Below are 25,854 nucleotides of genomic sequence, written 5' to 3'. Positions count from 1 at the left end.
GCCCTTCTATTTGCTGTCAAAGATATTATTACGGATAAAAGTCCCCCTGATATAAGCCCATCTAATGTATTTAAGTGTGTTCAATAAAATTTTGAATCAAAAGTTAGGCTGATAGGGTAATAGTTCTAAAGGTAATGGTATGTTAGCTTTAATTCGTTTCTCAGATACGTTTTTTCGCGCTCCGAAACATCTTTTTCATTCCGCTTATATGCCTCCCCAGATATAAGCTCCTTCTCCCGGTTTATAAGCCCTTGTGAAGTTATATGAGCCCAGGGCTTAGGGTTACACTATTTCGTATCACATTACGAGTGCAACTCGATCAGGCCTGACCTGGCCCATGCTGATATATCTACAGTGAGATGATGATCAAATCATACCAAGAGAAGATTAAGGTCCTTCCTATAGAGGCCTTGTACCCAAAGTAATCCCTCTAAAGTTTTTAGCCATGGTCCCTCGTTATCCTTGGGTAAGTACTTCATATATGGTACCTTACCGTTTGTATACTCATCTTACTTAAAGGTAACGAGGGTTCTAGAAACGAAATTGATTCTTCCGCGGTTTTATCCCTTGGATAGTTCTACATTCTTTGACCAACTGGTGTCAGGTTTATAGCAAAACTGACGTAAATTCAAACAGAACAAAACAACCAAGCTGCACGTGAGACTATTACAGGCTTTATTAATCTGACTAATGCAAAGTAAAGATTTGCTAGTTTACAAAATACATTACTCCCAAGAAATAAAAATAATTTACCATTCTTTTTTACATGAACCATCTGCAATGCAATCGAAAGCCATGCCGTCGAGAAGCTTTCTACTCTCCTGAAGAAATTCAAATCTAAAACGACTATTTCAGTACAATTATTCTTGCATACGTCTGAAACTATAAAAAGCTTGCAGCAAATGAATTTTTCTACATACACATATCAGAGCGTTCAGTGTCACCCGTAGACTAATACAAGTCAAGGGAAAAACAACTCCAAGAATTTTTCAAAGAGAAACAGGGCAGAAGAAATGAGCCCCATCAACAGCCATTTATCAGCTGTCGAATAACATCATAATAACATTTATCTGGAGATGGCACTCTCGTAGTGCCTGCGATTTGAAATCCTACTGCTTGGTAAGGTTTCTGTTACAGATAAGGCATACTCATGTGAACCCAATTACTGGTTGAAACGATGTTAGTTTTAAATATAATTAAGAGTACATTGTGCAACAGGATAACATGGATAATCAGGCATGAAAGGAGGCTGTTTCATTTCGAACACACTCTTCTAGTAAATTATGATTACTAGTTTTAACCCTTTCCCTCCTACAGCTACGAAAGAAGATCTTTTTACCGGTTGGTGAGAAAAAGCAACCCAAATACTCTTAGTTGAATGGTAACACAGTAACGCTTCATTCACATCCTTGAAAGCTTGGACCACTTTGCTCACACGTTGAGGATTCATCCACAGACTCGAAAGCTGGAACCGATTACATGACAAAAGGTTTGCGTCTAAGATTTCGCTACGAGGAAAAGGGTTAAAAGCAAGCAAACTGCATTTTGTAACTCTTTGGTAGTGAAGTAACGACCTAGATAGCAATCTGCCACCACGCAAGAGAAACAAAATGGAATTTGCTAGCGGCTAGTGGAAGGCATACCACAATGGCATAAATAATGAACTTAAAGTAATCTGAGTTAAAATATCTCACAACATTAAAAATTCATTAGGTATTTATATTTTATGAAGCTTCATTAACTACATTAACAGTCTAAAAAATCTATTTCTGACCTACGTACTCTCAGTCATCAGTTTAAGCCATACTGCGACCAGTGGTATTAAATTTATCTCGAAACCAAACAAAACATTTCATTTCGAAATCTCGAAGACGAATTCAAAACACAAAATATCATGGAGTGTGTTTCCCGAAGCAGTCACAACATTGTGCATGTCAAACGTTTCGAAAGCACAAGAACGAAAAATGCCAAAACAATCTTTACATACAATACACCAGTAAAATGTTATCTGATTGTCAACAAAACTGTACATCTTGCACGTAATCTGATTAAAATGAATTTTAAATTAGTCATTGCTACAGGCGTGAGAACACCAAGATCAAAAATGAAATGAAGACAAACACAGCTGTGTACATGAAAAATACAGCCTGCATAAATTAACTAATAAAATGATGGAGATTGACAATTCATTTCATTTCTGACGAATGTATAAAAGTACAACTTACAATTAAGATAAAAACAAATATGCTTGCCCTGAATGTTCCCATGTGACGTCCTTCAGCCTGCTAATGGAAAAAAAACCTGACATCTTTCTTCAGGAGCTTTATTCTTCACTCCAGCTGGGGCCCTTTTCTCGAAGGTCCTTAAAGGTTTTTGCACCCGGAAAGCCATGATAGCACAGTCTCAAACCTTATGATTGCAGAGCTGTCTTACTCGCATAATCTTAAAATGAATAGAGGTTCCCTTCATACAAGAGGTTGCAGGCGTATACACTTATCGTTTTTAAATACAGATGAAATAAAAATGGCTTTGCCGGCCCGAAAAGTTTTCGGGGCTTTCGAGAAACGGGCCCGATACCGACATTCGAGTTTCGAGCCGCGACATTCTGGCCATAGTGATGACGTGATGGGTTGTTGCTTAGTTACGATATTACGCGCGCGATTAACAGCCAATCACGGAGACATATCTGAAGAGCTACATCATCACTATGTCTCTTGGGAGAGAGGTGGGTGAGGCATCTAGAACAGTTCTACTTCAAATAATGAAAAAAGGAAGTTTAAACGCCACTAATTTTTAATTTAAAATTCTGCTAACTTGTCGTGGTAACTGTTTTCTATTGCTTTACCACTCAATGTTCTCTTGCAAATTTCTTCAACTGTCGTTCATCTGTATCTTGGCTGTCAATCGATGTGAGTAGATACTTCATTTTGGAGATCGAATAAAGAAATATTTGCAGCATTGATAGCCATTAATAACTGGACATTTTTACACATTCATGTTCTGCAGCTTTTCCACCCACACTTCGGCTTCACGGCGACTTTGACACATGAGATTGTAGACCCGCTTTGTTGTTCGAAGCTGCAAAATAATGCACAATAGCCTGAATGTGAGAACGCTAAAAAATTCCAAAAAGATAATAGCTCCTCTTCCCAAACTTATACCCTCATGATCTGCCACCACCACTACCCCACTGGATTTGGATTTTTAGTCATTATTATGTAATTTTTTCTACCTGATGTTTTTACCGATTAAAGATTAAAGACTGGTTTAGGCCCCGGGTACACTACACCTGAGAAATTTGAAAACGCAGCTGTATTCCTATGGTTAGGCCTGCCGTCCACACTAATCCAGGCCGACAACGGAGCCTTAACGAAAACGCTCCTCAAACAGGAGGAATTTGAAAACGCCAGCTTTTTGTTTTTAGTGTGGACGGAAAACATTTTGAAAACGGAGCTTTTTGAAAATAATGACTTCGCGATCATAATGTGATTTCCGTCAGTGCCCGAGTTCTCTTAAAACACAATTCCAAAATGACCGGTAATTGTTGCGATTTGAAATTTCTCCGGTGCAGTGTGGACAGAAAACGTTTGATGCATTTTCAGAGTGAAACTTCCGCTTTCAAACTCCCCTGGCCCAGTGTGGACTTATGCCCCCCGCCCTGATCTCAGAGGCCAAAAGCTCGCCACTGCCTTAACCACAAGACTTACCCCATTGGCTTATATTCAGAGATCAATCCTGAAGAACAATATTATAAGCACCCTTACTCTAGACATTGTTTCCATTTTGTATTATCTTCGAATGACTAAACGTTCTAAAACAGCAAAAAATCTGCCTGGTAAGAAGGACAAAATCTTACTAGAATCTTTTGCCAACAATAAGTGAAAAACCTGGTTCTTGAACTCACATCAAAAAATGCTCCTTTCTCTGAACCTTTAGGTGCACCTAAAATAAAATGGAGAGTTTATTATTCTTGTCAACATTTTATTCAAGAAAATGGCTGTAAGCAAAATCATAGCTTTGGTCTGGCTCCAGATAAGGGACACAAACAAGTTTGCTCTGAGTATATTTTCTTACCAGGCGGAACGTTGTTGAGAGCCTGAACTGCGATCATCTCTCCAAGGTCGACGTAGCCCTGCAAGTGTTCGTCATGTTCTCCATCATAGTACCGGAGCTAAATATGAAAATAAAATACGAATTTAATTATCATCTGCTTCGTCTAGAAATTGCTGAAGGGGTTCGGTGTCTTGAGCTATTTGCAATTTTATACTATGGTGAATACAAGGACAACTGCAAAACAGACTCGTACCCAGTCGCTATCTACAGGTCAGATTGGATTGTTTCAAAGAGAAAGCGGTCTGGATCAAGTGGAGCCCACAGGGAGTTCCCATGGCACCCTGCGTGCCTTAATCTACCCTAGTTTCCAATCTTTTCTCCTCAAAACACGTAAGTAGCGACTGGGTAAGAGTCTGACTTCAAGACATGGCTTTTGCTCAGTTCCACCTTACAATGTTCAAGACAACAGATCAACTAGCCATTTGTAGCATACCTGCATATAAAGTTAAGGCATACAAGTCTGCGGATGAAACCACTGTGTGTGAACATACAAGAACAATCCTAAGCACCTGATTTCTTTGCGTGTCCAGAACAAACCATCTGGCCTTCCACTGGCGTAAAAGATGCCCTCTCTTGTAAAGATGGCCGCAATGGAGCTTCTTCGTGTGTCCAGCGTCAGTCTGCGTTAAAAAAAGTTAAAATAACATTGCAGATAAGTAACTAAATAGCAGACCAATATTTGTTAGTTCATGATTTACCTCATAAACAAAACAAAATGGCTGATAAAATAGTTATAAAGCAACTACTAACCTCGCTTGGCAGGCTCAAGGTACTCTTGGTTACACCAGATCCAGGCTGCTCAGGAAGTTCACGCTTCTTACACTGCCAAGGGACCTGGGGCTGGCATCGTTCATGGCAGTTGTAACCACACTCTGTGCACTTCGCGCCTGTAAATATGGACAAGAGTTGGACTTACATTACACTCATAAAGGTGTGGCAATCAAACAAATTATTCGTTGATTTATTAATAAGACTGAGAAGTCACCTCTGTTTAAAATCCCAATGATCATCTGATAACAATGGTCACAATTTGACGGAGGAACAAACAAGTGGGGGACAAAGTTGTGTGGCTGGGAGAAGCCTTGGGCTCCACGTTCCTCCACCTGAAGCTTGCCCTGAAACAAAAACAAAAAATATACATTACTTTAATCATTTTAACTGTTGTTTGGTGATGAAAAACACCAAACAGTTACAACACGCAGAAGTGCACACTTTGATTTTCCACAGGCACACTACAAGGACCAACAGGAAATAGACCTGAGTAGTACTTTGTGTCAGTGTGAGAGAAGAGTACCACAGTAAGGAAGATGCTATTAGGAATTATACCTTAAGAATAACCTCCATTGTGCTTCTCTTGTGAAGCATCAGTCGCTGACTACTGAACCACCTGGTGTTGACAGGAAAATGCTACACAAAGGAAAAACAATTGACAAGGAAGCTTATTAATTCTTGTAAAATGCAAAAGCCATCACTACTGAACATTAGAGAACACCATATACGAAGTAGCCTCCTGCGCACACATTCTTTGGGCTCGTCACGCAATCTTCCTTTCCCATGTGGGAGGAAGATTGCATGACGAGCCCAAAGAGCGTCTGCATAGGAGGCCATATATGGAGTATTTTATTACTAAGATAGGAAAACACCATAGAGATAAAAATAAATCATAAAGAAACATGGAAGGTTAAGGATGGAGAAGATTAACACTGATTACAAACGACGAACTTGAAAAATTTAGGCTAAACTTTTTCACACGCGCACACCGTGGCGATCTTCCCCTAAATTCTCAGGAAAGAAATGCATTTAAATCAGTAAGGAAAGTCAATATTTCTTACTGTTCTCTTTGTGGAGGGGTATGAGAGCTTGTGCCAGTGCTGTTCCCATTTCTTGGGTTTCTGATCAGCCTCCTCTTCCAATCTATACAGCTCTTGCAGGAGCCATGAGCACTCATCATTGTTAAACTGTGTCACATCACCATAGCAACCTGTCATGCAGCTTCCATAGGTTTCCTGTACATGAAATACAAGCAAAGGGCATCTAGGATTAGTCTTAAACTAAAAAATGCAGCGCTCATTTGTGGTTTTCTAACTTGCAAGTCAGTGCAGCTTCGTCTGCTAGAACATACTGCTAGAATTTGTACACATACCAACATGACCCACTTTGGGTCTCCGGTTTCATTTATTCATGTTTAAACAGTCTAGGAGACAGTAAGACACCAGAAAATACACACAGAGCTGCCTACCTGTTTTCCATCAGCACTTTGCTCATTTTCGGTTGTTGTTGTGACATCATTGATAAGCTCAAGGTCATAAGTTGGGCCTGTTGACAGATTCTCTGTTGTATAGTACTTCCACACTTTCAGATTGGGCACTTTGCAGAATGGCCTCAAAACCTACAAGCAAATGATGAATCTTTGAATTCAAAGTAATTGAAATGCTGTTCTGCCACACTGAATTGATTTTGGAGTGGCTCTGGACTCTGAAACACTTGGATTCCAAGATGACCTTCAGCCAAGCAGCTCTAAAATTTTGCTGGTCCTAGGCAAGTCTTAGTTTTCTCCACTGTGTTAGTATGCAAACAACATGCCAAGGCCCTTGCCCATTGAGCAAGTGAAAATGAAAAGGCTGGTTGCCTGGCAAGAAAATCTGCTTGTCCTGAAAAACTGGCTGGCACTTTTTTCGAGCCCTGGTGTAGTGTGATTCTCTTTCATTATCAATACCTGTGAGACTAGATGTTTTCAGGGGTGTCTGGCCAGGCTCACAACAGAGTGTCCAGTTAGGTGAGGTGCTTCTTTACAGAAGACGTCCTCTTACAATGTGTCCTCATGTTTAGTGGGGCTGCTGTGCATTCAGGGAAGATGCCTACTTGGGGGAAGTGGCTACTTCATGGGAAGTGAATACTTAAATAAAGGGTTTGCTTACACTGAACATCAGGAATAAGGTGTTTGCATGATCAGCACCAAGACTGAACCCCTAGTAATGAGAGCTCCCCTCCCCCTTGGAAAAAAAATGTTATTCATCACTTTGCATACCTTGTGCTGGTTTGGTGAAAACAGGAAGTTATTGTAAAGAGGTGACTTGCTCTTCTGTAAATCCATGTAGTCCCACAGTGATTTTCCTCTTGGTTTGTGATCCTCCTCTGCCATCCAGCCAGACTCTGATCTTTCATGCTCTGAGTCCAACAGAAAAGTGCGAAACCTCATGGACACATGATGGTACGCGATGGTGCTCAGAAAGTGATCATTGAATTCAAAGGACAGGGGGAACTGAAGCATAATCTAAAAGAGAATTTAAAAAAACTTAATTTGAGCACAAAAGAAACAATCTAAATGACACTGTTTAAAAAGAAGCAGCTCTTTTGTTTTTAACACTACTCCAGTCAACTTTAGCCTGCACTGTAGACAGAAATCTCCCTGTAAATAATAGTAGGCCATGGTAGGTAGCATCTGCAACGGCTAGTCAACTTAGGTACACAAGAATACCATTTTAGAGAGTTGTATCACAATTACTTCCCTTTCAGAACATTTATATGCTATGTATGACTGACACTCAGCCTCTCTTATAAGTGACCAATTCTAGGATTTGGAAAAGTGGGCAAAACTGCATCTGGTAACTTACAAGAATGAAATCTTGCTAGTTAATGCTCATTTATGTGACTGGTCGCAAGAAGAGTTACAACTGTAGTCTGAAAAATAAAGATCTTTACAAACCTCCAATACATACAAAAAAAACCACAACTTATACCTGATGTACACAGTCCAGAAACTGTAAGAAGATTGGCGTGAAACCGGCCTGTGCTGAAGCGATTTGACAGCCACGGTGTGTGAACCTGTGCCCAAAGGAGAGCCATTCCTTTTCAATCAACAGTTTGAAGCCATCAATGGTTCGGTAGTGAGGATCAAGCATGATCTCTGCTAGAGACAGCACCTGAGTGAATGAAAGACAACAGTGGGGATCAAAAATCTGTCAATATCTTTGATGTCCAAAGCATTTTACACTGAGGAGGTTCAATAAATTACAATGTTTAGAAAGAGCACATCAGCCTTAGCTGGTTTTCATGTGGGTCCCTAGTTGAATTGGAATTTGGAGTGTTGGTTTTTGTGGAGGGAGGAAAACCGGAGACCCCAGAGAAAAACCCTCAGAGCAAGGCGAGAACCAACAACAAACTCAACCCACATATGGCACCGGGCTGGAATCAAACCCGGGCCACATTGGTGGGAGGTGAGCACTCTCACCACTGCGCCGTCCCTGCTCCCTACCATAGAAATCAATTTTAGCTTAAGTTAGCCTCAGCACTGTATTATTGAAGAGCAGTTACCTGTGGTGTAGTGTCCCAGCCATCTTCAAAGCAGACCAGTACAGATGAGCCTTGAATATCAATAAGGTCAACCAAACAGTTTGCAACAGTCATGATCGCTGATAACTATGGATCACAATCAAATGTCACAGTCAATATTTAGCTTCCTTTTTCTTGCTTTTCATTCAATCCTACAGTCTTATTTTCAATGTGAGGATATTTAGGATCGTTTTCAGTAAAATGTCTTCCTACAGCTGAGTTAAGGGAGGCTAGGTAAATTAGCTGTCAAGAAATTACAGTAAAAACCTGCATGTAAGAACTGAGTGGTTTCACAACCTGCTGGCAGTAATTTGCTATTTTAAAACCCAAAAATATAAGAACCTGTTTAGGTACACATGAACAAGCAGGTTCTTATACATGGGCTACAGTTTCATTACAAACTCTTGTTATAGAGGCAACACTACATGTCATTCTGTAATCACTTGTCTTATGCTTATCATAATACAGTTGTGAATAAATACTGTATATTTAAGAACCAAACCCAAGTTTATTTATTTTCTGGTAATCATCAACTATACCTCCTTCATAGAAATTGAGACCCTGTTAAGTACTGCTTAGCCTAAATTGCCAATAGCTACCCCAAAATACAAGAACCTATTTTGCCAGTCAGTTCTTAAGTGCAAGTTTTACTGTACAGTGTATGAGTGAAGATGTACCTGTTGAAGCCACTCTGATTCTTCTACTTGCTGAATAAAGCTCAAGTTTGTCTCTGTACTGGGACAGGTGGCACGCTGAAACTTCTTGAAACTTGCTCTTACCGCTCGGATATCTGGAAGCTAAGGAGACAGAATGGCAAAGACTCAACAAATCCAAATCAGTGTTACCAATGGACAGCATACACACTCAAATATGCTACAGATGTAAAATTCAGGCACCAAATGTTTGCAGCTTCTCACCTCAATTGGAACAAACTCACATTTGGGGTATGCCTCCTGTTTAACATGCTATGTAAAAAAAAAAAAAACAGTCAAAGAGTGCATCTGCAAAAGCTTGGAAAAGATTAGCACTTTGACTATGTACAGTAGTTTTATTAATGCTTCACTCAAAAGAACATGAGTCAATTGACAGGGGCGGATCCAGGATTTTTCTTAGGAGGGGGTAGACCACTAAGGAATGGCATAACTGACTGGTGAGGTAACCAAATTTTAAAAGTGAATGCGAAGAAGAAAGCTTAATCTCAGGGTGGGGAGAGGGCGGTGTGCACCCCCTGCACCCTCCCCCTAGATCTGCCCCTGAGTGATTACCTCACTCTAGATTTGCCACCAGTCAGTAAGTAACAGTCGTTTCAGTGCAATTTTAATTTTTAATTTCAACCCAATTTTAATGACCCGCATTAAAAACAGAATAATTATGTATTAAAGAAAAAGTTTTATGTGTCACTATCAATATCAGGGTTTCAATCAGTTTATAAAGATGCTACATAATATTGTGGTTATATATTGGTGATCAGTTTAAAGGAGGAACAAATATCTAATGCAATCAGTATCCTTCCACTGTTGGCTTATAGTTACACCAGAAACATACTCTTAATAAGGTCTTGTCACCAAAGATGTACAGTGCCGCTGGCTCCCAGCCTTTCTTCATGATAGTTCTGTCTACAAGCTGGCCAGAATCAACATCATCTGCAAAATAGCCATCTCTAAGTATCACCCCAAGATGCAGTGAGTTGGCACGTGCAATTTGCTTGTTTTTGCCTTGAGGTGTCGCTGCCACTAAAAATGGAATTTAAAAATAACATTTCAAAACAGTTATTTATGCTACACAGTAAACATTAAAGATACTGTACCTTGTTGGGTGAGTGGGCCATCATTAACGTTGTAGAACAGTGTTAAAAATATGACAAAAAGCTATTAAGAAATTAAAATTGCTAATGACGGAAAGGATGAACATAGATTCTAACATGGATAAATTACATGAAACCATGACAGGGCAGTCAATTTCACTGAGATTCTGTAAAATATTGGAATCTCTTCAAGAAATCTGGGCCAGGTTATTCAAAAGCTGGTCAACACTAACCTACACTGTAGGTTTAATCGTTTTTCACCTCTTATAATCGGTGTATATTGAGATTACTCAAAGCAAGTTCGAAACTGAAGGACAAACAATACAAACAGAAAACCTCACCGAAATGTTACAAAATTGAGAATAAAATACTTGCTAATCCTGGGTTAGCCTAATCAGGCTTTAAACAACCTGGTTCTGAGCATTTATTATGGTTTCAAGGACAAATCAACATGTGTTAGATAACAGTATTTCTTCAACACAACATTTCTGTTTAACTCTAACCAACCTACCAACAGCAGCCAAGTATTTCTCCTGCTCAACAGATGCAGATGAAGAGATCGCATGACTTGCTACACTGGTGCCTCCTACTGTTTTGTGCTGTCGCATGATTGATCCAATTGTACTTCTTTCAATGCTGCCAGCCCTGAGCAGTGTCGCTTTGTTGCGCTGGTGCCTCCACACAGCCACAGGGAACCTTCCCTGGCGGTGATTTTTTGCTATTCTGAGAATGCTGTCATCTGAAATACTTTGTGGAACCACAACCACAGAAGGGTAACTGTGAGGTGTAAAAGGCATAGGAAGAATTGAATTCAGTAACAGAACTTATTACAAAACTTTACTTCAATTACGTTATTTGTCATGGCAATTGTGGCACAAGCAGTTAGGATGAGTATAACAGCACTTTAAACTGGCTATGTTGCAGTTGAAGAATCAAGCCTCTAAACCTCATACATAATATCCATGAAGTGAAAACAAAGGAAATCACGCCCTTGATGGTGTTTGGGTATCTGATCTTAATTAGCAAGGATTTTTGAAATTTAATTTCTCCATTTTCTCCATAGTTTTAATTTCATTTGAGAAGATATATCAAACACTCAAGACTGTGTTTGACCACATATTGAAACATCCCGAAGTTCATCAAAAATACGCTGCTACATGTCGTATATTCAACTCTCTTCCTGGCTTTTGGAAATGTGGTCAAACATCGTCCTATGTATTTGATATTGTATTACTTTTAAAAGCAGTAATTACATCAGTTGACACAGAAAAGTAATATCTTATTCTCACCTTCGACATGCTGTGTATGTGACATTGACCATGCATATTCTCCATGGACCTATTGAAGAGTCCTTGGCAATGTTGCCGAGTTTGAGACGTGAATAGTCGCCACAGTAGGACAACTTGCTAAGCCTTTCTGCACCATGTACAACAACAGGCTCAACTTTAAGGGAAATGTCATTTATATCCTGAACAGAATCGTCATCATCAGTGGTAAGTGAACCACTGGGTGATCTCTGCTGGTCTAAACTACTTGCATCTGATAAATTGTGCCGGTGCCTTCTTTTGCGAATTGATCCCCTGATGTGCGCAATGCTACTAGCCTTGTGCCTCGATGCAGATACAATTTTCTTCTTCGTTTTTTTGAGAGTTCCTTGTCTCTCCATGTGTTTTTGAATGACAAAAGTTGGTGTCCTTGCAATGCCTTTGCCACAAAAAGCAAAAGTACCAAATACTGTGTTTGGTGCATGTCTTTTCTGGAGTTTCTTTCGAAAAGTCTCAATGGATTCTTGGTCAACCTCCTCGTCAAAAACCAGTTTTAACATCTGTCAGAATGAGAACACCAATAAATTATTTTAACTATTTTACGCCTGATATAAAGCCGATTCTTGACACTTGACACAGAGTGGGATAAACAGATCCAAAAACGTTTTTGAATACCTATAACCTATTGGGTACCTTACAAGTATTTCAATCTCGTTGGCTGCAACAATAATGGAACCGTCAAGAAAATTCTTCAAGAACAACTTCATGTACATGTACACTGTAAGTCAACCACAGAAGGCACAAAGGTGCAACATGTGGCTTGACCACATTTAATGTACCTTTGATGCACTAAATAAAGCCTCTGGCACATTAACCTTAGTTCAATGTATGTCTTGCCTACCTGGAAAGTACTTGATCGGAGCTGAATACATTCATGAAGCCACTGTTCCAGGTGCTGTAGATATTGAACTCCAATCTTCTTTTCTTTGATAAGTGATCCCACAGGGAAACTTCTTGTCACGATCATCTCTGATGCTGAACAAAAGAACAACAAAACAAAATGAAAAACATGCTCCAACTTAAAATGATTTCAGACACTACTATCTGACTTAAATGTTGAGGTGTTTTAATTTTAGTTTTACTCTTTAGAAAACTGCTCTAATTTACATTATACTCACCAAATGGATCTACAGGAGTGCCCTTGAAAATCACTCTGTAGTTCGTCAAGAACACAGCTCCATCTGCGGGTAGCAGGCAAGGTCCACCCTGATCCTCTCCTCCCCTCCCAAGCTCCCTGCCGTCAGGTATGAGGTAAGCACGCAGTCCATCACTGAGCATCTCTTCCCCCTGTAGCAGAGCTGGTCTCATGATCTTGGCCTGCGGTGAGTGACAAACAGGGACAGTCACAGCATGTAGGGGTGGGCAGCAGCAACTGTGACTGCTACACCCACTCAGTATTCCTGACCAATAAAATTAACGAAAAATAATCACCCCGAAAAATGGTGGCTTCTTCGTTGTTGTTGTTTTGTTTTTTCTCCCCTATCTGTTTGTGATGACAAGACCTTAAATTGTCCTTTAAGGTCCTCATACATTTCTTACAGTGCTACAAAGCTACACTGTAGAATTTTGTTATGTCCAGAGTACATGGTTACTTCCACTTTAAGGTGAATAATAGTGTGGAAGAAGGTCCAAAAGCAGTGGAGGATTTGGTAAAAGTGAACAGCAATGTGTGGGATACAATGAACGACTGATGAAAGTGTATACATTGTGTGTTTGTTTTCTGATAAAATCTAGACAACTGCATTTCTTTCTCTCTTTGCGGGAAATGGGTTTGTGAATTCTCAAAGCAACAACCACAATTATCTAGTGCCTAAATTTATACAATAATTAAGGCAAGGTAAGTTAAGATGTTGATATAAAATTCAGTTATATTAGTGATGAGTCCCATCCAAGCCTGTTTGTTGTTACCACAACGATTAAGGAAGTCAATCCCCTTTAGAAAACAGCCCAAAGAAATATGCATGCTAATTGGTTTAAAATCATGTTTTTATAACTTGATAGAAACACAGAACTAGCACGAGCTGTTAATGTAATACAGTAAATGGTTTGAACCCAGGAGTATCAGTAGTTCGTATAGTGTAATCGTCCGGGTGAGTGTAGTTCTGAAAAGAACTGTTGTTGGTGACTGACGTTTTGACAACCTGAGCGGAAGTCATCTTCAGAGTCAAGACTCTGAAGATGACTTCCGCTCACACTATACGAACTGTTAATGTAATGATGGCACAAACGATTAATCTAATTGTTTCAGTATTTAAAACTTTATCTTCACAGACATTTCGAAAACACCAAAAAGCGGCCGTCATTTTGTTAACAAGGGCACACTGCTACGCTACTCACTATCTATCACAGAATAGGTAGTGAGTGGCGTAGCCAATCAGAGCAAGGCATGTGTGATAGAATGCTAGTAGATTTATACTAAAACTTGATAGAAACACGGTACACATTTTCTATTTCTTAAATTTATATTTACTAGCCAGTACTTACCTTTTGAATAGGAGCCAGATTCTTGTACTCACGATAAACTGGCTCTAATGATTCAATGTGCATGGCAACCACTCCTGTTAGATAACAAATAAAACAATGACCATTAAGATATTACAGCTGCATTGAAATATACCACAGCTAGTTTCATGCAAGTTCACACAAAAAGCCTCAGACAAATGACTCCAAGCTGGAAACAATCCAGGCTACAATGCTGATATGGTAGGAGTCAGACATGTACCCAAGTGTGCCACCACTGCTTAATAATATTGTTTAAGGAGGCTCCTGTGGTGATCAAACTGACCTGGAATCATGGTATAAAGAGACTTGAGGTGTTCCTGACTAATCCCTGCCTCTGTGCCAACACGATCCACAAACCGACTGACAAATCTTGTTACTTGGTCAGCAATAGTTCCTCCATCTTCGTCATCCATATAAATTTCCCAGCCTCCATTATCTGTAATACAGCTGCCGACTTCACTGCTTCCTGAAAACAAGTAACAGAAACGAAGAGAGTTAGTCTTATTCAATAAAATCTTGATGATCATTGAAATGAAAAGAAACATTCCACAGTCCAAACAGATCATCCAGTACATGCTCCAGCAGCAGCTCCCACTAGCACTTTGAAACTGTATGCCATTTGTTTGTTTGTTCACCTTACTGTTTTAAATGTCAACAACTTGACTTTTACCGAAATTTGAATTTGTCTTTGATTCCCCTGTAGCTCAGTGACAGAGTATCTAACTAAAGACAGATGCTGATGGGTTCAACTCCTTATGCTATTGGCCACTCGTGTCAATGATTTATAAATATCTGCCGACAGGAAACCATAATAACAAGCTCAGTGAGAAATGATACTTACCCCCTGCCACACCATTGACTATGCTTCCAGTGTATGTACCATTTACAGACCTGTCACCATCGCCATCCACTAGAGTGCATGAGAACAAAAACAATACAATCAGTGACTATGATACAAGAGATTCAATTTGTAATGGTACAAAGTATGTAAAAATCATTTTGGTCTGAAAGGTTATGAATAAGGCCTAGATTTGAAACATCAGGCAAAATGCAACTAACGCATGTGATGTACAAATTCACTATAACCAAAAGAACATCTGATTGCAGACAACATGGAGGACAGTGAAGATAGTTTAATATTGTCTCCTAACCTAATGTCGCTGCAGGGGTGGGAGCTGGCATCTTCTCACTAGCATCCAAAGGGATCCTCATGTACACCATGCGATTAGCATAGTGGATTGCCTGACTGTACACAATGCCCTCCTCGCTGTTTATCAAGGAGTCTTTTTCTTCCTTGCTGTAATCGGGCCATTTCTTGAGCTGCAATGTAAAAACAGCACAAAAATACAATGCTAAAGGCAGGTCACAAAGACTACTGTTGAGGAATGAACATGATATAAGGTGCCAAGAATAACATGAAATCAACTTTCCATGGGTTTCAAAATCTTACTGTCCAACCATTTGAGGGACAAAATTTTCAACTGAGTTAAACACAAATTCTTTCTACAGACATTTCCAGTACAATATGTTAAAATGCCTTGTTCCACAAAAATGCAGCAATTCAATCAGTCACACACTTTCACAAATTTGGTCAGACAATGTCCAAAAACAGATTGTCATTTCCAGGACTGTGGACCTACAGGATTTTACAGAAACAGTTGACGTACATTCCTAACAAGAGCTCAAAGGGCATGGAAATAATGGAAAACCACGAACCTGCTTAGCAGCAATGCTCAATGCACTAGGAACTGGCTTTTGGACTGCTTGAGATGACTGCTCAACATCACCTGAACTCCCGGAGTCTCTCGGTGATAAGGAAAGGTTATCTCTACTCTTTGTGAAGCTGCGATGTTTTGTTACTGGCGTCAAGCTGCTACGAGATGTTCGCTGCTCCTTTCTGTCCAGAGTCTCTTCTGCATTTGCCTTTGGTGCTTCTTCATCCACATAGAGTTGCTGGATCTGAGACTCAACATCAGCGTAAAAGGCCTCCTCCCAAAACTGTTGTCTTTCCCAGACTGGGTGGTCCTGAACACAAGTGTAAGCAAATTGGATAACACCAGCATTCAGTTTCTGAAAATACAAACAAAATCATTGTTAGTAACAGTTAATTTCAATAGTAAGGTCCATGGGCTTTGATGAACAGACCAACCATGATTTTCAGTTGCAAAAAAAAAGAAAAATTAACAGAATCACTCACTCTGCAGAAAGTTGCAGTTAGAGGTAACAATGCTGCAGCTACAGCTGTATTACTCATACTCGCATCATCCTGAAAAGAGGAAAAGTCTTACCATCAGAACTTTTAAATTTAGATTTTACTTTCTTAGATTGTAGTCTATTCTAATGCTTGGGATAAAAGGACACTTTTAGTGCTTACAGTATCAGTAGTATCAAGTTACTAGGAGTATTCTATCCCCCTCCGAAAGGATAATATACTCTTGTACGGAAAGCAAGTTAACCACAGGCTACCCTCAACATTTTAGCGGCACTTTTCTACACTCCTACATGTAGGTGGAGAGAGGCACTGTGAAAGTACACAATCTTGAATAAGGAAATCAAACCAAAGACAGCCCCCCCCCCCCCAACCCCTTCCCCCATCCCCACGCAAGACCAGACTGAAGTCTGTACTTAGACTTCTCAATCTAGAGACACTATCTCTCCCTAGGATTTTCCCCTGCCATGGACATCCAACACTTGAGAAAATTGACATCAAAAGCAAGCATGCTATGACAATTTTAATTACAACAAAAACAATACTACCATACGTGTATCATGTATTAGAATATAGCTGCTGTATACCCACTATTAGATCTCAGTGTGGATTATTTTTTATAGATGTACAGCTGGAAATAGACCAATTTCGATATATTAAAATTCAGCCTAAAACAATAAACCTCAGCACAAGGCTCCGGGGAACAGCTGCAGAGTTTGTAGGGTTTATTCCCCGAAGCCTCGTGCTGAGGTCTATTGTTTCAGGCTGAATTTTAATATATTGAAATTGGTCTATTATGGAACATGTATGTCCCGGAGGTGTGTTGCCAGTGCAGTGCCACTTCTCAGATGTAAATATTTTTGCTTTTCAACACTATATTCTAAACCAAATAGAAGACATTGTTCCTACGTTTTGTAATAAAAGAATGCATTTTTGAGGCCTAAAAAAAACTGCTGAATGCACTGGCATCCTGCTTGTGCATCTTTAGAACAGTAGTTTTTTCTTGACCTCAAGTGTGCATTTTTTCGTAGAGAACATAGAACAGCATCTTCTTCAGGGTAAATAACCAACCTGTAAAGCACTGTTCAAGAGTCTGACGACCAAGTCAAACTGGTCATGCTCCAGGACTGATCTGTGTTGTTTAGCTCTGAGAGATAGCTCATGACAAAGAGCTAACTGGGCTCCTTTGGACTTTAGTGTTCTAACCACTGATGGAAGAGTCTGTTGGAGAGAATAAAGGCAGTGTTCAGTTCACAGACTGCATGGTCAACAAAACTAGACGTAATTCATAGGAGGCTTGTGTCTCAGTGGCATAAGTGCTTCCTGTAATATTGTAATGAATGCAATTTCCAACAGAAATTGTAACATTACGATGTTAACTGATACATTAGCTGCATGACAAAAAGGTTTTTGTAAGGACATAAAAACCGGAGAGCAAAGACAAAACTTATTTTTCCAACACTAGGTTTGACGTTTGGAGAATGTGATACAGTAGTGTGAAATAATCCCCAGCTGACTGTCACAGCAGTGCCATACAGCTTGCTGTAAGGTACAATAATTATTACCAACTTGTGGGATGTTATAACTGCCATACAATTTACATTCTTTTTTTTCACAACATCCGGCATGCTATAATAAATTGTCATACATACCTTTCTAGCCTCAGATATCTTGTTTTCAAAGATGTAATCCACACAGTCCCTCAACACCTCAAGCTTCCGACTTGGAATATACATGTAATGCTGCTGTCGGCTGGACATAGGATTTGATGGCACAACACAGGGTCCAGCACGGTTGACTGTGTAATCTGATGCCATATTTTCCTGCTGGTTGATATAACGGCTTATATCTGTCTCCTTCAGCGCGGGAAAGACCATCTTACTGTACAATTCAGCCTCTTCTGGAGAAACCACAGGCTGAGCATTGTTTTCTGCAGCATCGCATGAAGGTTCCTGTACACGATAAAAGATTGAAAGAATACTGAATGTGAGAGAACCCTGGCCAGTACATCCATACAATCCATAACAAAATTCACAATGTCAATGAACTTTTGATGAAAATTTTGCATGAGGAATTATAAAACTATACACAACCATCACATAATTCCACTAAAGATACTGTTTTTCATAATGAGCCAGATTCAACTTACATTATCATACAGCTTTTGTGCAAGTTGTTGAATGTTGGCTTGTACTTCAGCATCATTGCCTCCTTCATTGATCAGAATGCTGTCAATCTCAACACACAGCTAGAAAAAAAAGAAACAACCAACACTTACAGCATTTGCTCTTCAAAAAGGTCAAGCAAAGCAAAATAATATGATTTAAAAACAACAGTCTAAAAAGCAGTGTTGAGGATACTTATATTTAACTATTAATTAATAAATTTATTCAATTACTTGGTCAAAGAGGTCACAAGTTCTGTATGGAGGACCTCTATTAGCCACAAATGACAGAAATGAAATGCTCTCCAAGACCTGAAAAACACACAGTTTTACAATTATTTTGTGTCTCTATACTGACCCCAGATACCATGTAAAATCTTCATAGCTTTAAGGAAAAAATTTCCTAAGTGTAAGTAGTCATTCCTAGTTACAGACGACTGCTTATGCAAGGGTTCAAGATGTGCATGGCTGGGACCATGACTGTGTGTCTGCTTGGAACAGATGTCTGCCTCTGGGATATCCAGTATTCATTAGCAGAGCCTTGACTGTCCTGCAGCCAGGTACCCCAACCAAGGAGACACTTTAAAGAGTTCTAAGAGTGTTTGTTCTAATGTTTGTTTGGAAATGTGTAAAGAATATTTGAGCACACAGTAGGCATTCCATAAGAAAGAGTTGGGCTGCTGGATTCTCTGCACTCAATTATTGTTCCTCCAGGTATTACACACTTGCCACTATGACTGCAAGAATGCCTTTGAAAGGAGGGGGGCTCAACTTTTACAACAATAATCATTCCTTGTGTCTTCATTCCTTACTGTGCAAGCTTAACAAAACAAGTAACTCTTGCGAGTTCTATTCCAGGCTCTATTTTGATTGGTTTTACTTGACTAAAGGAACTGAGTGGAAGTGAAACAGTAGCAACTCGATTCAGCCAAGTGTTTGTCAGCTAAGCATGGCCGATTCAACTTGAAGTCTGATATTTTCGGACTTCCAAACAGAACATTCCAGGGTCGCTTTTTTCCTTGGTCACAGGGCAAGGGGAATGAAGACTGCTTTCGCAGAAAAAAATGCACATGAATTTACAATTAATAACACAGTCTTACAACTCTGAAAAATTACCTTAGAGAGGAATGCATCTCCAACCATACCCCTCAACTCCAGGAAAGAAACCTGCAAGAAAATTTAATTTCCATTTCAGTAAGTAGAATAATATGTACTGTCTGTATGTACCTCCACCTATGAAAAATTCTAAATTGAAACATCAATCTGAACAGGGGTTTCATTAAGGGCTGGGCACTGGACAAACTGACCGGCTGTGAGGATGATTTTGCCTCCTTGGTTTGAGCATTTAGAGGAAAGGTTTTCTTATAAAGAAGTTTAGTACAGCTGAAAACCTTTTGCAGCCCCTGAATCATGCTTGCTCACTCAGGTTTAACGATAATAATGGATGCCAAGACAAGATAGCAATGTGGTGTACACTAGACTGTCCAAGGGCACCAGGTACATGCACAGTAACTGACAATCACTGTCACCATTTACACTAAGGCTACTTACTTAACATTCCTGGTTTATTTTATAACACTGACCTTGTTAAATGTTATGACTGGTTTGGGATGAATTCTAATCAATCTTAGACATGATCGATAACCAGATAACAACTGGGCAAGCAACCTGATAAACACTGCACGAAGTTCCTTGTCCTACAAAATAAAACAATGTCAGTGAGTTTTTAAACATGCTGAAGGATGCCTACAACTCTCAGAGTTACCACCAAAACACTTATCTAGAAATGTACGAGAGCAATAAGAACTTGGGAATGACAGATTAACTGCCCAGTAAATGGTTTCAACATAGGAGAATCTATTAAATAGTTTGCATGGTGTTATTGCCCAGTTCTAAAAAGAACTGCAGTTAGCAAGTGATGTTTCAAAAACCTGAACAGAAGTCATCTTCAGAGTGAAGGTTATTAACTACTTGTATTTTGTTGCTACTAACCTGGAGGACTGGGAGAGATGGTGACGTTGGCGACTGGAAGGCATGATCAGCTGTCACGAGTTGAGGATGTAACACCTAGAAATACACAGTCAGAGGAGCAGACAATGTAAAGATGATGATAATCAGTACCCATGTCTTGGCACACTACAACACACATTATATGGGTGTAGGTCAACATTGTCTGTCCGACTCAGACAGGTAACTTGTGTTAAATACAGAACAGCATGATGAGCACTAATAACATCTTAGTCAATGCTGAAGTCCTAAACTGAAATGTGTTTCAAGACTCACCAAGGTTAGTTCATGCCTTGCTCTACTCAGGAAGGGTTCAGGCAAATAGGGAAGGTTTATGGAGTCAGGAATAGAAAGATGTCCTCCATCAATATCCACAAGGATTACATCAGCCTGTAATGTAAACACAAAGAAGTCTACTTTTCGTATAATGTGACAGTAAGGTATGAAAGCCAGATCACACCTATACACCAACAGAATGTGACATCAACATAAAGGTTACTGTTATTAAAAGTGCTCAACAAAATAGCAGAAGTCCACTAGTATGCACAACTACCTGTACATGTAATGATAGTTAGGATAGAAAAAATTCAACTTTTGTGTTTTCATAATTGGCTCTGATCTCTTTGACAAAAATTATTTGCAAAAATCCACATCACAAAATGGAGATATTTTAAAGAAACTACTATTAAAGCTTTGCTAAAGTTCATCAAGCTTTTTGTTTACAAGTGAAGGACTCATTTTCATTTCCTGGCCACTTTAATTACACATTTTTTGAGCAAATATCTACTGATGTCTTAAAAGGTGTAAAACATGAATGGTATGTAGTATCACTCACCAAATCAGGTGCCAAGGTATCTTTGTAGCTTTCATGCACCCCCATGATGTATGGTGTAGGTGCGCTTAAGAATTCAAGTAATGCTGATGGCAGTATCGGGATGAACACATAACTGGCAAAATGCAAAAAGACATTTTAGAAAAGGGATTCCATGCACTGTAAATGGATATTATTGCCAGAGTTTTTCAGTTATTTGAATGGGTAACCTAACCTTTGTTTACCATGAAAAAGAAATCAAAGCTTTCTTGTTCGTCATAAATACATGTATTATGCAATCAACAAGATAATGCACATTACGAGACAGTACAATTCATGGTAGTCACGAAGATTTGAAGTAAGCGTCTTTGTTGCTTGAGTATGTGCCTTCCTGATTTTTTCACTGTATCCAAGTCTACACGAGTTCTGCTGTCGGCCATTGAAAGTTTACATTCTGCATGCAAATATCCCTTCAAACACTATTATGACTCACCTGAACTTCAGAGGATACATCAATGCTAACATGGACTGTGTGGCATGGGTTAACTGAGAGTAGCTGCTTGAATAAAACAGGATTTTGTTTTCTGTCAGCACAGCACTAAACAGAGACAACATGTTGTGGATTCCTGTTAGGAGGTAAGAAAACAAGCATATTTAGTACATTTACATTATAGCAGGGGCTCTACTCACTTGTACTATTTTTCTAACATTTTAAATATAATTGGCAGTAATAATTGCTCCCTCTTGGACCCTCAAAAGGAACAAATTACATGTAGAACTCACCCAACTGGTTAAACAAGATGGAAACTGATTTCCCAGTCACTGGAAGAGTCTCAGAAGCAGGAGGCGAGAGAGTCTGACGATCGCCTGCACCCATGGAAAATGTCATCCTTGGTCCACCAGGCGGTGGCACCTGAACAAAGCCCAAGATACAGCCGACCAGTCCTTCCAAGGATTTGCTGTTTCCAGACAGGAATGACCAATAGATGGTTGTCAGGCAGCTCTGCAGTAAATAAAAACAATATTTTCCAAATAGGCACCTACGGTAATTCAGCTCATGATAGCCAGTGTTTAATTACGTTATACACCACAATCAGTCTGTCCATTACCTAAAAAGACACATTCACCCATTGCTGTGATAGCAAAGGGAAAGTTAATAATGTGTCTAGAAAAACCCTGCACGAAAATGCAGGCATAAACCTATGTTTCTACCATAAGCCATTGACACATGAATGGTGTATGCATTTAGAGAATTTACATTTTGATTATTACTATTTAGTCAGTCAAGACAAGTAATTTCTTTTTTCCAATATGCAGTATTTTCGGAAAGATACTGAAAACAATTTCTCTCTGTTTATATCAAATGTAGAGCAGAATACTACAAAATAAAGGACTGGACACTGGACATGATTCTCCTGATATGAGACTGGCACTAGTTTATCAGACCATGTCGTCATTTTTACTGCAGCAAGAATAATAATTGGTGTGATTAAATGTACTTTTGTGACATGGATGGATTCCTATCTAAACTGAGTTACAGAGATGTGCAACAGTATGGAAGAACTTGAAAAAGCTGTGGAAAAAAATCCATAGTTCACTTTCCCACAACAATATGTCCTTCTCCCAGACTTCCACTGAATGTTTCTATACATGTGATGCCAACAAAACATGAAAAATATTCCTTATTTCTAAATGTTAACTATACCTTTAAGATGTCAAAATAACTTGCTCTTGATACAAGACACAAGCATTTTGGGGCAAACATGTCCACTGATAACTCTTCAGAATTCACAGAGATTCCAGGAATGTCGTCAGAAAATCTTTTGTCTGAAAGTGACGAGTCTGACTGGCTGCCATCTTTAAATCCCTCCCGGCTTGTTGACTTTACTGCTCTAGATTTGGACTTAGTTGGAATGCATTTTTCATAGAATGTGAAGCAAGCACAGTATCGGTGTTCTCCTTCCATGTCGGTGAGAACAGCAACAAAGAATGTCGGTGGTTTGTAGTAGTAGGAATAATTCCATCCTCCAGGTTGGCAAAACTAAAGAAAACATCAAGTCACCTTACTGATTAATCCCTAATTTTAGTGCATCATGAATTCATAACAGACTCCATTGATTTCCAAAGATTTTCAGATAACATGCTTAAAGCATGCTGAGCTCACAGCATCACAATAACGCAAGGGACTGGTACAATTTGTCGCAGTTGCACTTATCTAGCAGTTGTTAAGCTCAGTTCTTTGCTACTCTCATGCTGTCTGAAAATCAAATGGAATAATTTCCTAATTTCAATCAGGGTAATTGATAGTACAAGAAACAATAATTACTTGGAGTCTAGATTTTTGTCTTCAGGTGTCACAAATGTGAACATGTGAACAATGTCTGTGACAACATCATTATTACCTGGCAGCAAACATCACACGACACGCAAACCTTATGGCGATTCATTCAAGAATAAAATGTAATTCTGTGAAACCTTGTGGACATAAATTTGACATGAATAACATAACCACTTAACACAGACTGACAGACACACAGCTAACTTACAAAAGTTATTATAAGCTGCTGAACACTTGGCAGCTGTTTTCACTGAAGTCACATACATCTCTCTGAGCCCATATTTTGAGTTTTTTATTAAGTAGCTTTCATTTGAAACAAAATCCAAGCTACTCTTGGATTGAAACATTTACTTAATGTAACAAATGACAAACTATTACAGTTTTCCCATTTTAATAGTTTTGTCTTTCGGTAAAAGAGAGAAAATAAAAATTTAATTAAATAACCTTAATTGACCAATTCCCCACTGGGGCTTTTCAGGGCCAAAAGAAACGAAGGGTGAAACAAATAATTTACCTGAACATAATATGAGAGATCTCTGCAACATTATTCAATAACTATTTCTGCCACTTTAGTTTGTGGTATAAACATCCCGCAGAGCGTAATGATTAGCAGAATGTGAGTTTTATGGGAAAAAAAAGTACAAATTTGTGACAAAATTCCAAGTTTGGGTTTCATGACCCCTTGCCAACTAGGAAGTGCAGACTGAAATTCTAATGTGAAAGAGGTTAAAAGTCACCTCTGGAAGTACTCCTTCCTCAAGCACTCACTGAGCAAGCAAAAACAAAAATCACCCAAGAAAAAAACAAAAATAAAACAAAAACACTTTCATTACCAAACCTCCTTGAGATGAAGCATAGCTCTTGGCATATGCATAGAAATTGAACTGCCAAATCTGACAGCTTCAGACATTCACCGATACATGTTCGTTGCAAATCAGCACAGAAATAAACAAACATGTTTTAATCAATCAGCTGAAATTTCAGGAATGCACCGATTCTTTTTGATCCGTCGAGACGAGAGTTTAAAGCGTGCTCAACATAACACGAGGAGCTCACGAAGGATTAATTAACTGCAAACAAAGCGAGTAAATATTGTGCCTGGACGCTAAACGCTGGATAAAAATGTCCGTTTAAATACGTACACAGCGGGGAAGGAAGAATTAGTAAGGCTTGAGGTAGAACATCAGGATAATTCAACGTAAAACATTGAATTCAACAAACAATTGTGAGACTGTAAGAAAGGGAATTATATTCTTAGACGATAAACCAAATTCAGCCGCTAACAACAAATTGAGTACGAGTTCTAAGAACGTCAACATTGTTCAGCAAACAAGTTGAAATGAGCTTAATAATATTCGATCGATCTTTAGCGGAGCGTCTAGCGCTAGTTCAAACAATATTGAGCTTCACCGGTACAATGAAATGATCCTCTTCATAGTTACTACAAAATTAAAGTTAAAGCCTTCTCCGGTAACGTGATGGAAGAAAAAAAAATTTCAATCTTGAACAGTCTGCTGAACGAATACCTGCTGAAGATTCCACCCATGCATAGTCAAACTTTGTCTAAACATCATGCGATCAGTGACTAAAGACCTGAAAAGCACCAGTTTTATTATTGTCTTTCAACAAAAGCCTCTCTTGCTGCCCTTATTTATTACCAGAGGTATCACACGACAGCCTTGAAGTGGTGTTCGAGTGTTACAAAAACTGCAAGGGTTCCCAACGGAAAATTCGCGAAGCGGTGTTACAATGTTACATGGGCAAAGACAACACTCGCTCGTAGACATTACACCAACCGGCTTTCAACGAAAATTCATAGCACTTACCAGTTCGAGTCCTTCTGGAAACGTTGCATCTTTGCGGTCTTTACTTGGAAACCGTTGTATCACCCTCCCTTTAACTTCTTCTAAAATTCAACAACGAAAAGCAGGTTTCATAAGAAACTCCGAAATTTCCAGAGGCGTGCGATGTTTGCACAATAGTCTTCTCAGTAAGACGTGCAGTTAAGGCCGATCAAAAGACTTCTTACCATTCTTTGAGTCCCTGTCTATTCCACAAACGACAAAATAATCTGCAAGACGGGACATTTCTTGAGATGGAATGTCATGTAGGCGACCATATCCATACACCCTTTCCTTTGGACGCCATTTTGGATTCGGATGCACGCATGCGCCACAGCCTCGACTTCAGAAGGTGTGGCAATGTACTCGAGGGGTTCAATAGCCAGACGCTCATTAGACGTGAAAACG

General features: G+C 39.3%; 1 protein-coding gene across 2 annotated transcripts; it reads right to left on the bottom strand.

Annotated features, from left to right (window-relative positions):
• Positions 1-658: 658 nt before the first annotated feature.
• On the bottom strand, positions 659-25,784 carry LOC145489747 (myotubularin-related protein 13-like). Of its 2 annotated transcripts, none has more exons than XM_081468786.1 (39): positions 25,635-25,784; positions 25,432-25,511; positions 22,973-23,308; positions 22,051-22,270; positions 21,761-21,893; positions 21,292-21,403; positions 20,733-20,846; positions 20,442-20,516; positions 20,033-20,146; positions 19,566-19,616; positions 18,684-18,761; positions 18,435-18,533; positions 17,938-18,237; positions 17,357-17,506; positions 16,274-16,342; positions 15,793-16,146; positions 15,228-15,396; positions 14,918-14,986; positions 14,360-14,542; positions 14,059-14,132; positions 12,693-12,891; positions 12,416-12,549; positions 11,539-12,074; positions 10,761-11,026; positions 9,991-10,178; positions 9,363-9,410; positions 9,123-9,242; positions 8,428-8,532; positions 7,854-8,036; positions 7,142-7,387; positions 6,353-6,502; positions 5,946-6,119; positions 5,440-5,520; positions 5,099-5,228; positions 4,864-5,000; positions 4,623-4,733; positions 4,075-4,171; positions 3,905-3,942; positions 659-3,078 (listed from the first exon to the last, which is right to left on the bottom strand). In XM_081468786.1, exons 1-39 carry the CDS (start codon positions 25,690-25,692, stop codon positions 2,986-2,988), a joined length of 5,874 nt encoding a protein of 1,957 aa, XP_081324912.1. In that variant the 5' UTR covers positions 25,693-25,784; the 3' UTR covers positions 659-2,985. The 2 variants fall into 2 exon arrangements, with proteins under 2 accessions (XP_081324912.1, XP_081324913.1); XM_081468787.1 differs by having other exon boundaries at positions 25,432-25,508.
• Positions 25,785-25,854: the final 70 nt, after the last annotated feature.

This window comes from Orbicella franksi, chromosome 6, assembly GCF_964199315.1.
Source record: "Orbicella franksi chromosome 6, jaOrbFran1.1, whole genome shotgun sequence".
In the NCBI taxonomy this organism is placed as follows: domain Eukaryota; kingdom Metazoa; phylum Cnidaria; class Anthozoa; order Scleractinia; family Merulinidae; genus Orbicella; species Orbicella franksi.
This window is presented reverse-complemented; position numbering and strand designations above follow the sequence as displayed.

Excerpts from the sequence above, each read along its gene's own strand:
- LOC145489747 (XM_081468786.1), bottom strand. The coding sequence starts at position 25,692 with ATGTCCCGTCTTGCAGATTATTTTGTCGTTTGTGGAATAGACAGGGAC. Across the intron at positions 20,517-20,732 it reads CAAGGCATGAACTAACCTTG|GTGTTACATCCTCAACTCGT; the intron begins GTGAGTCTTGAA and ends GTGTATTTCTAG. Across the intron at positions 20,147-20,441 it reads CATCTCTCCCAGTCCTCCAG|GACAAGGAACTTCGTGCAGT; the intron begins GTTAGTAGCAAC and ends TTTATTTTGTAG.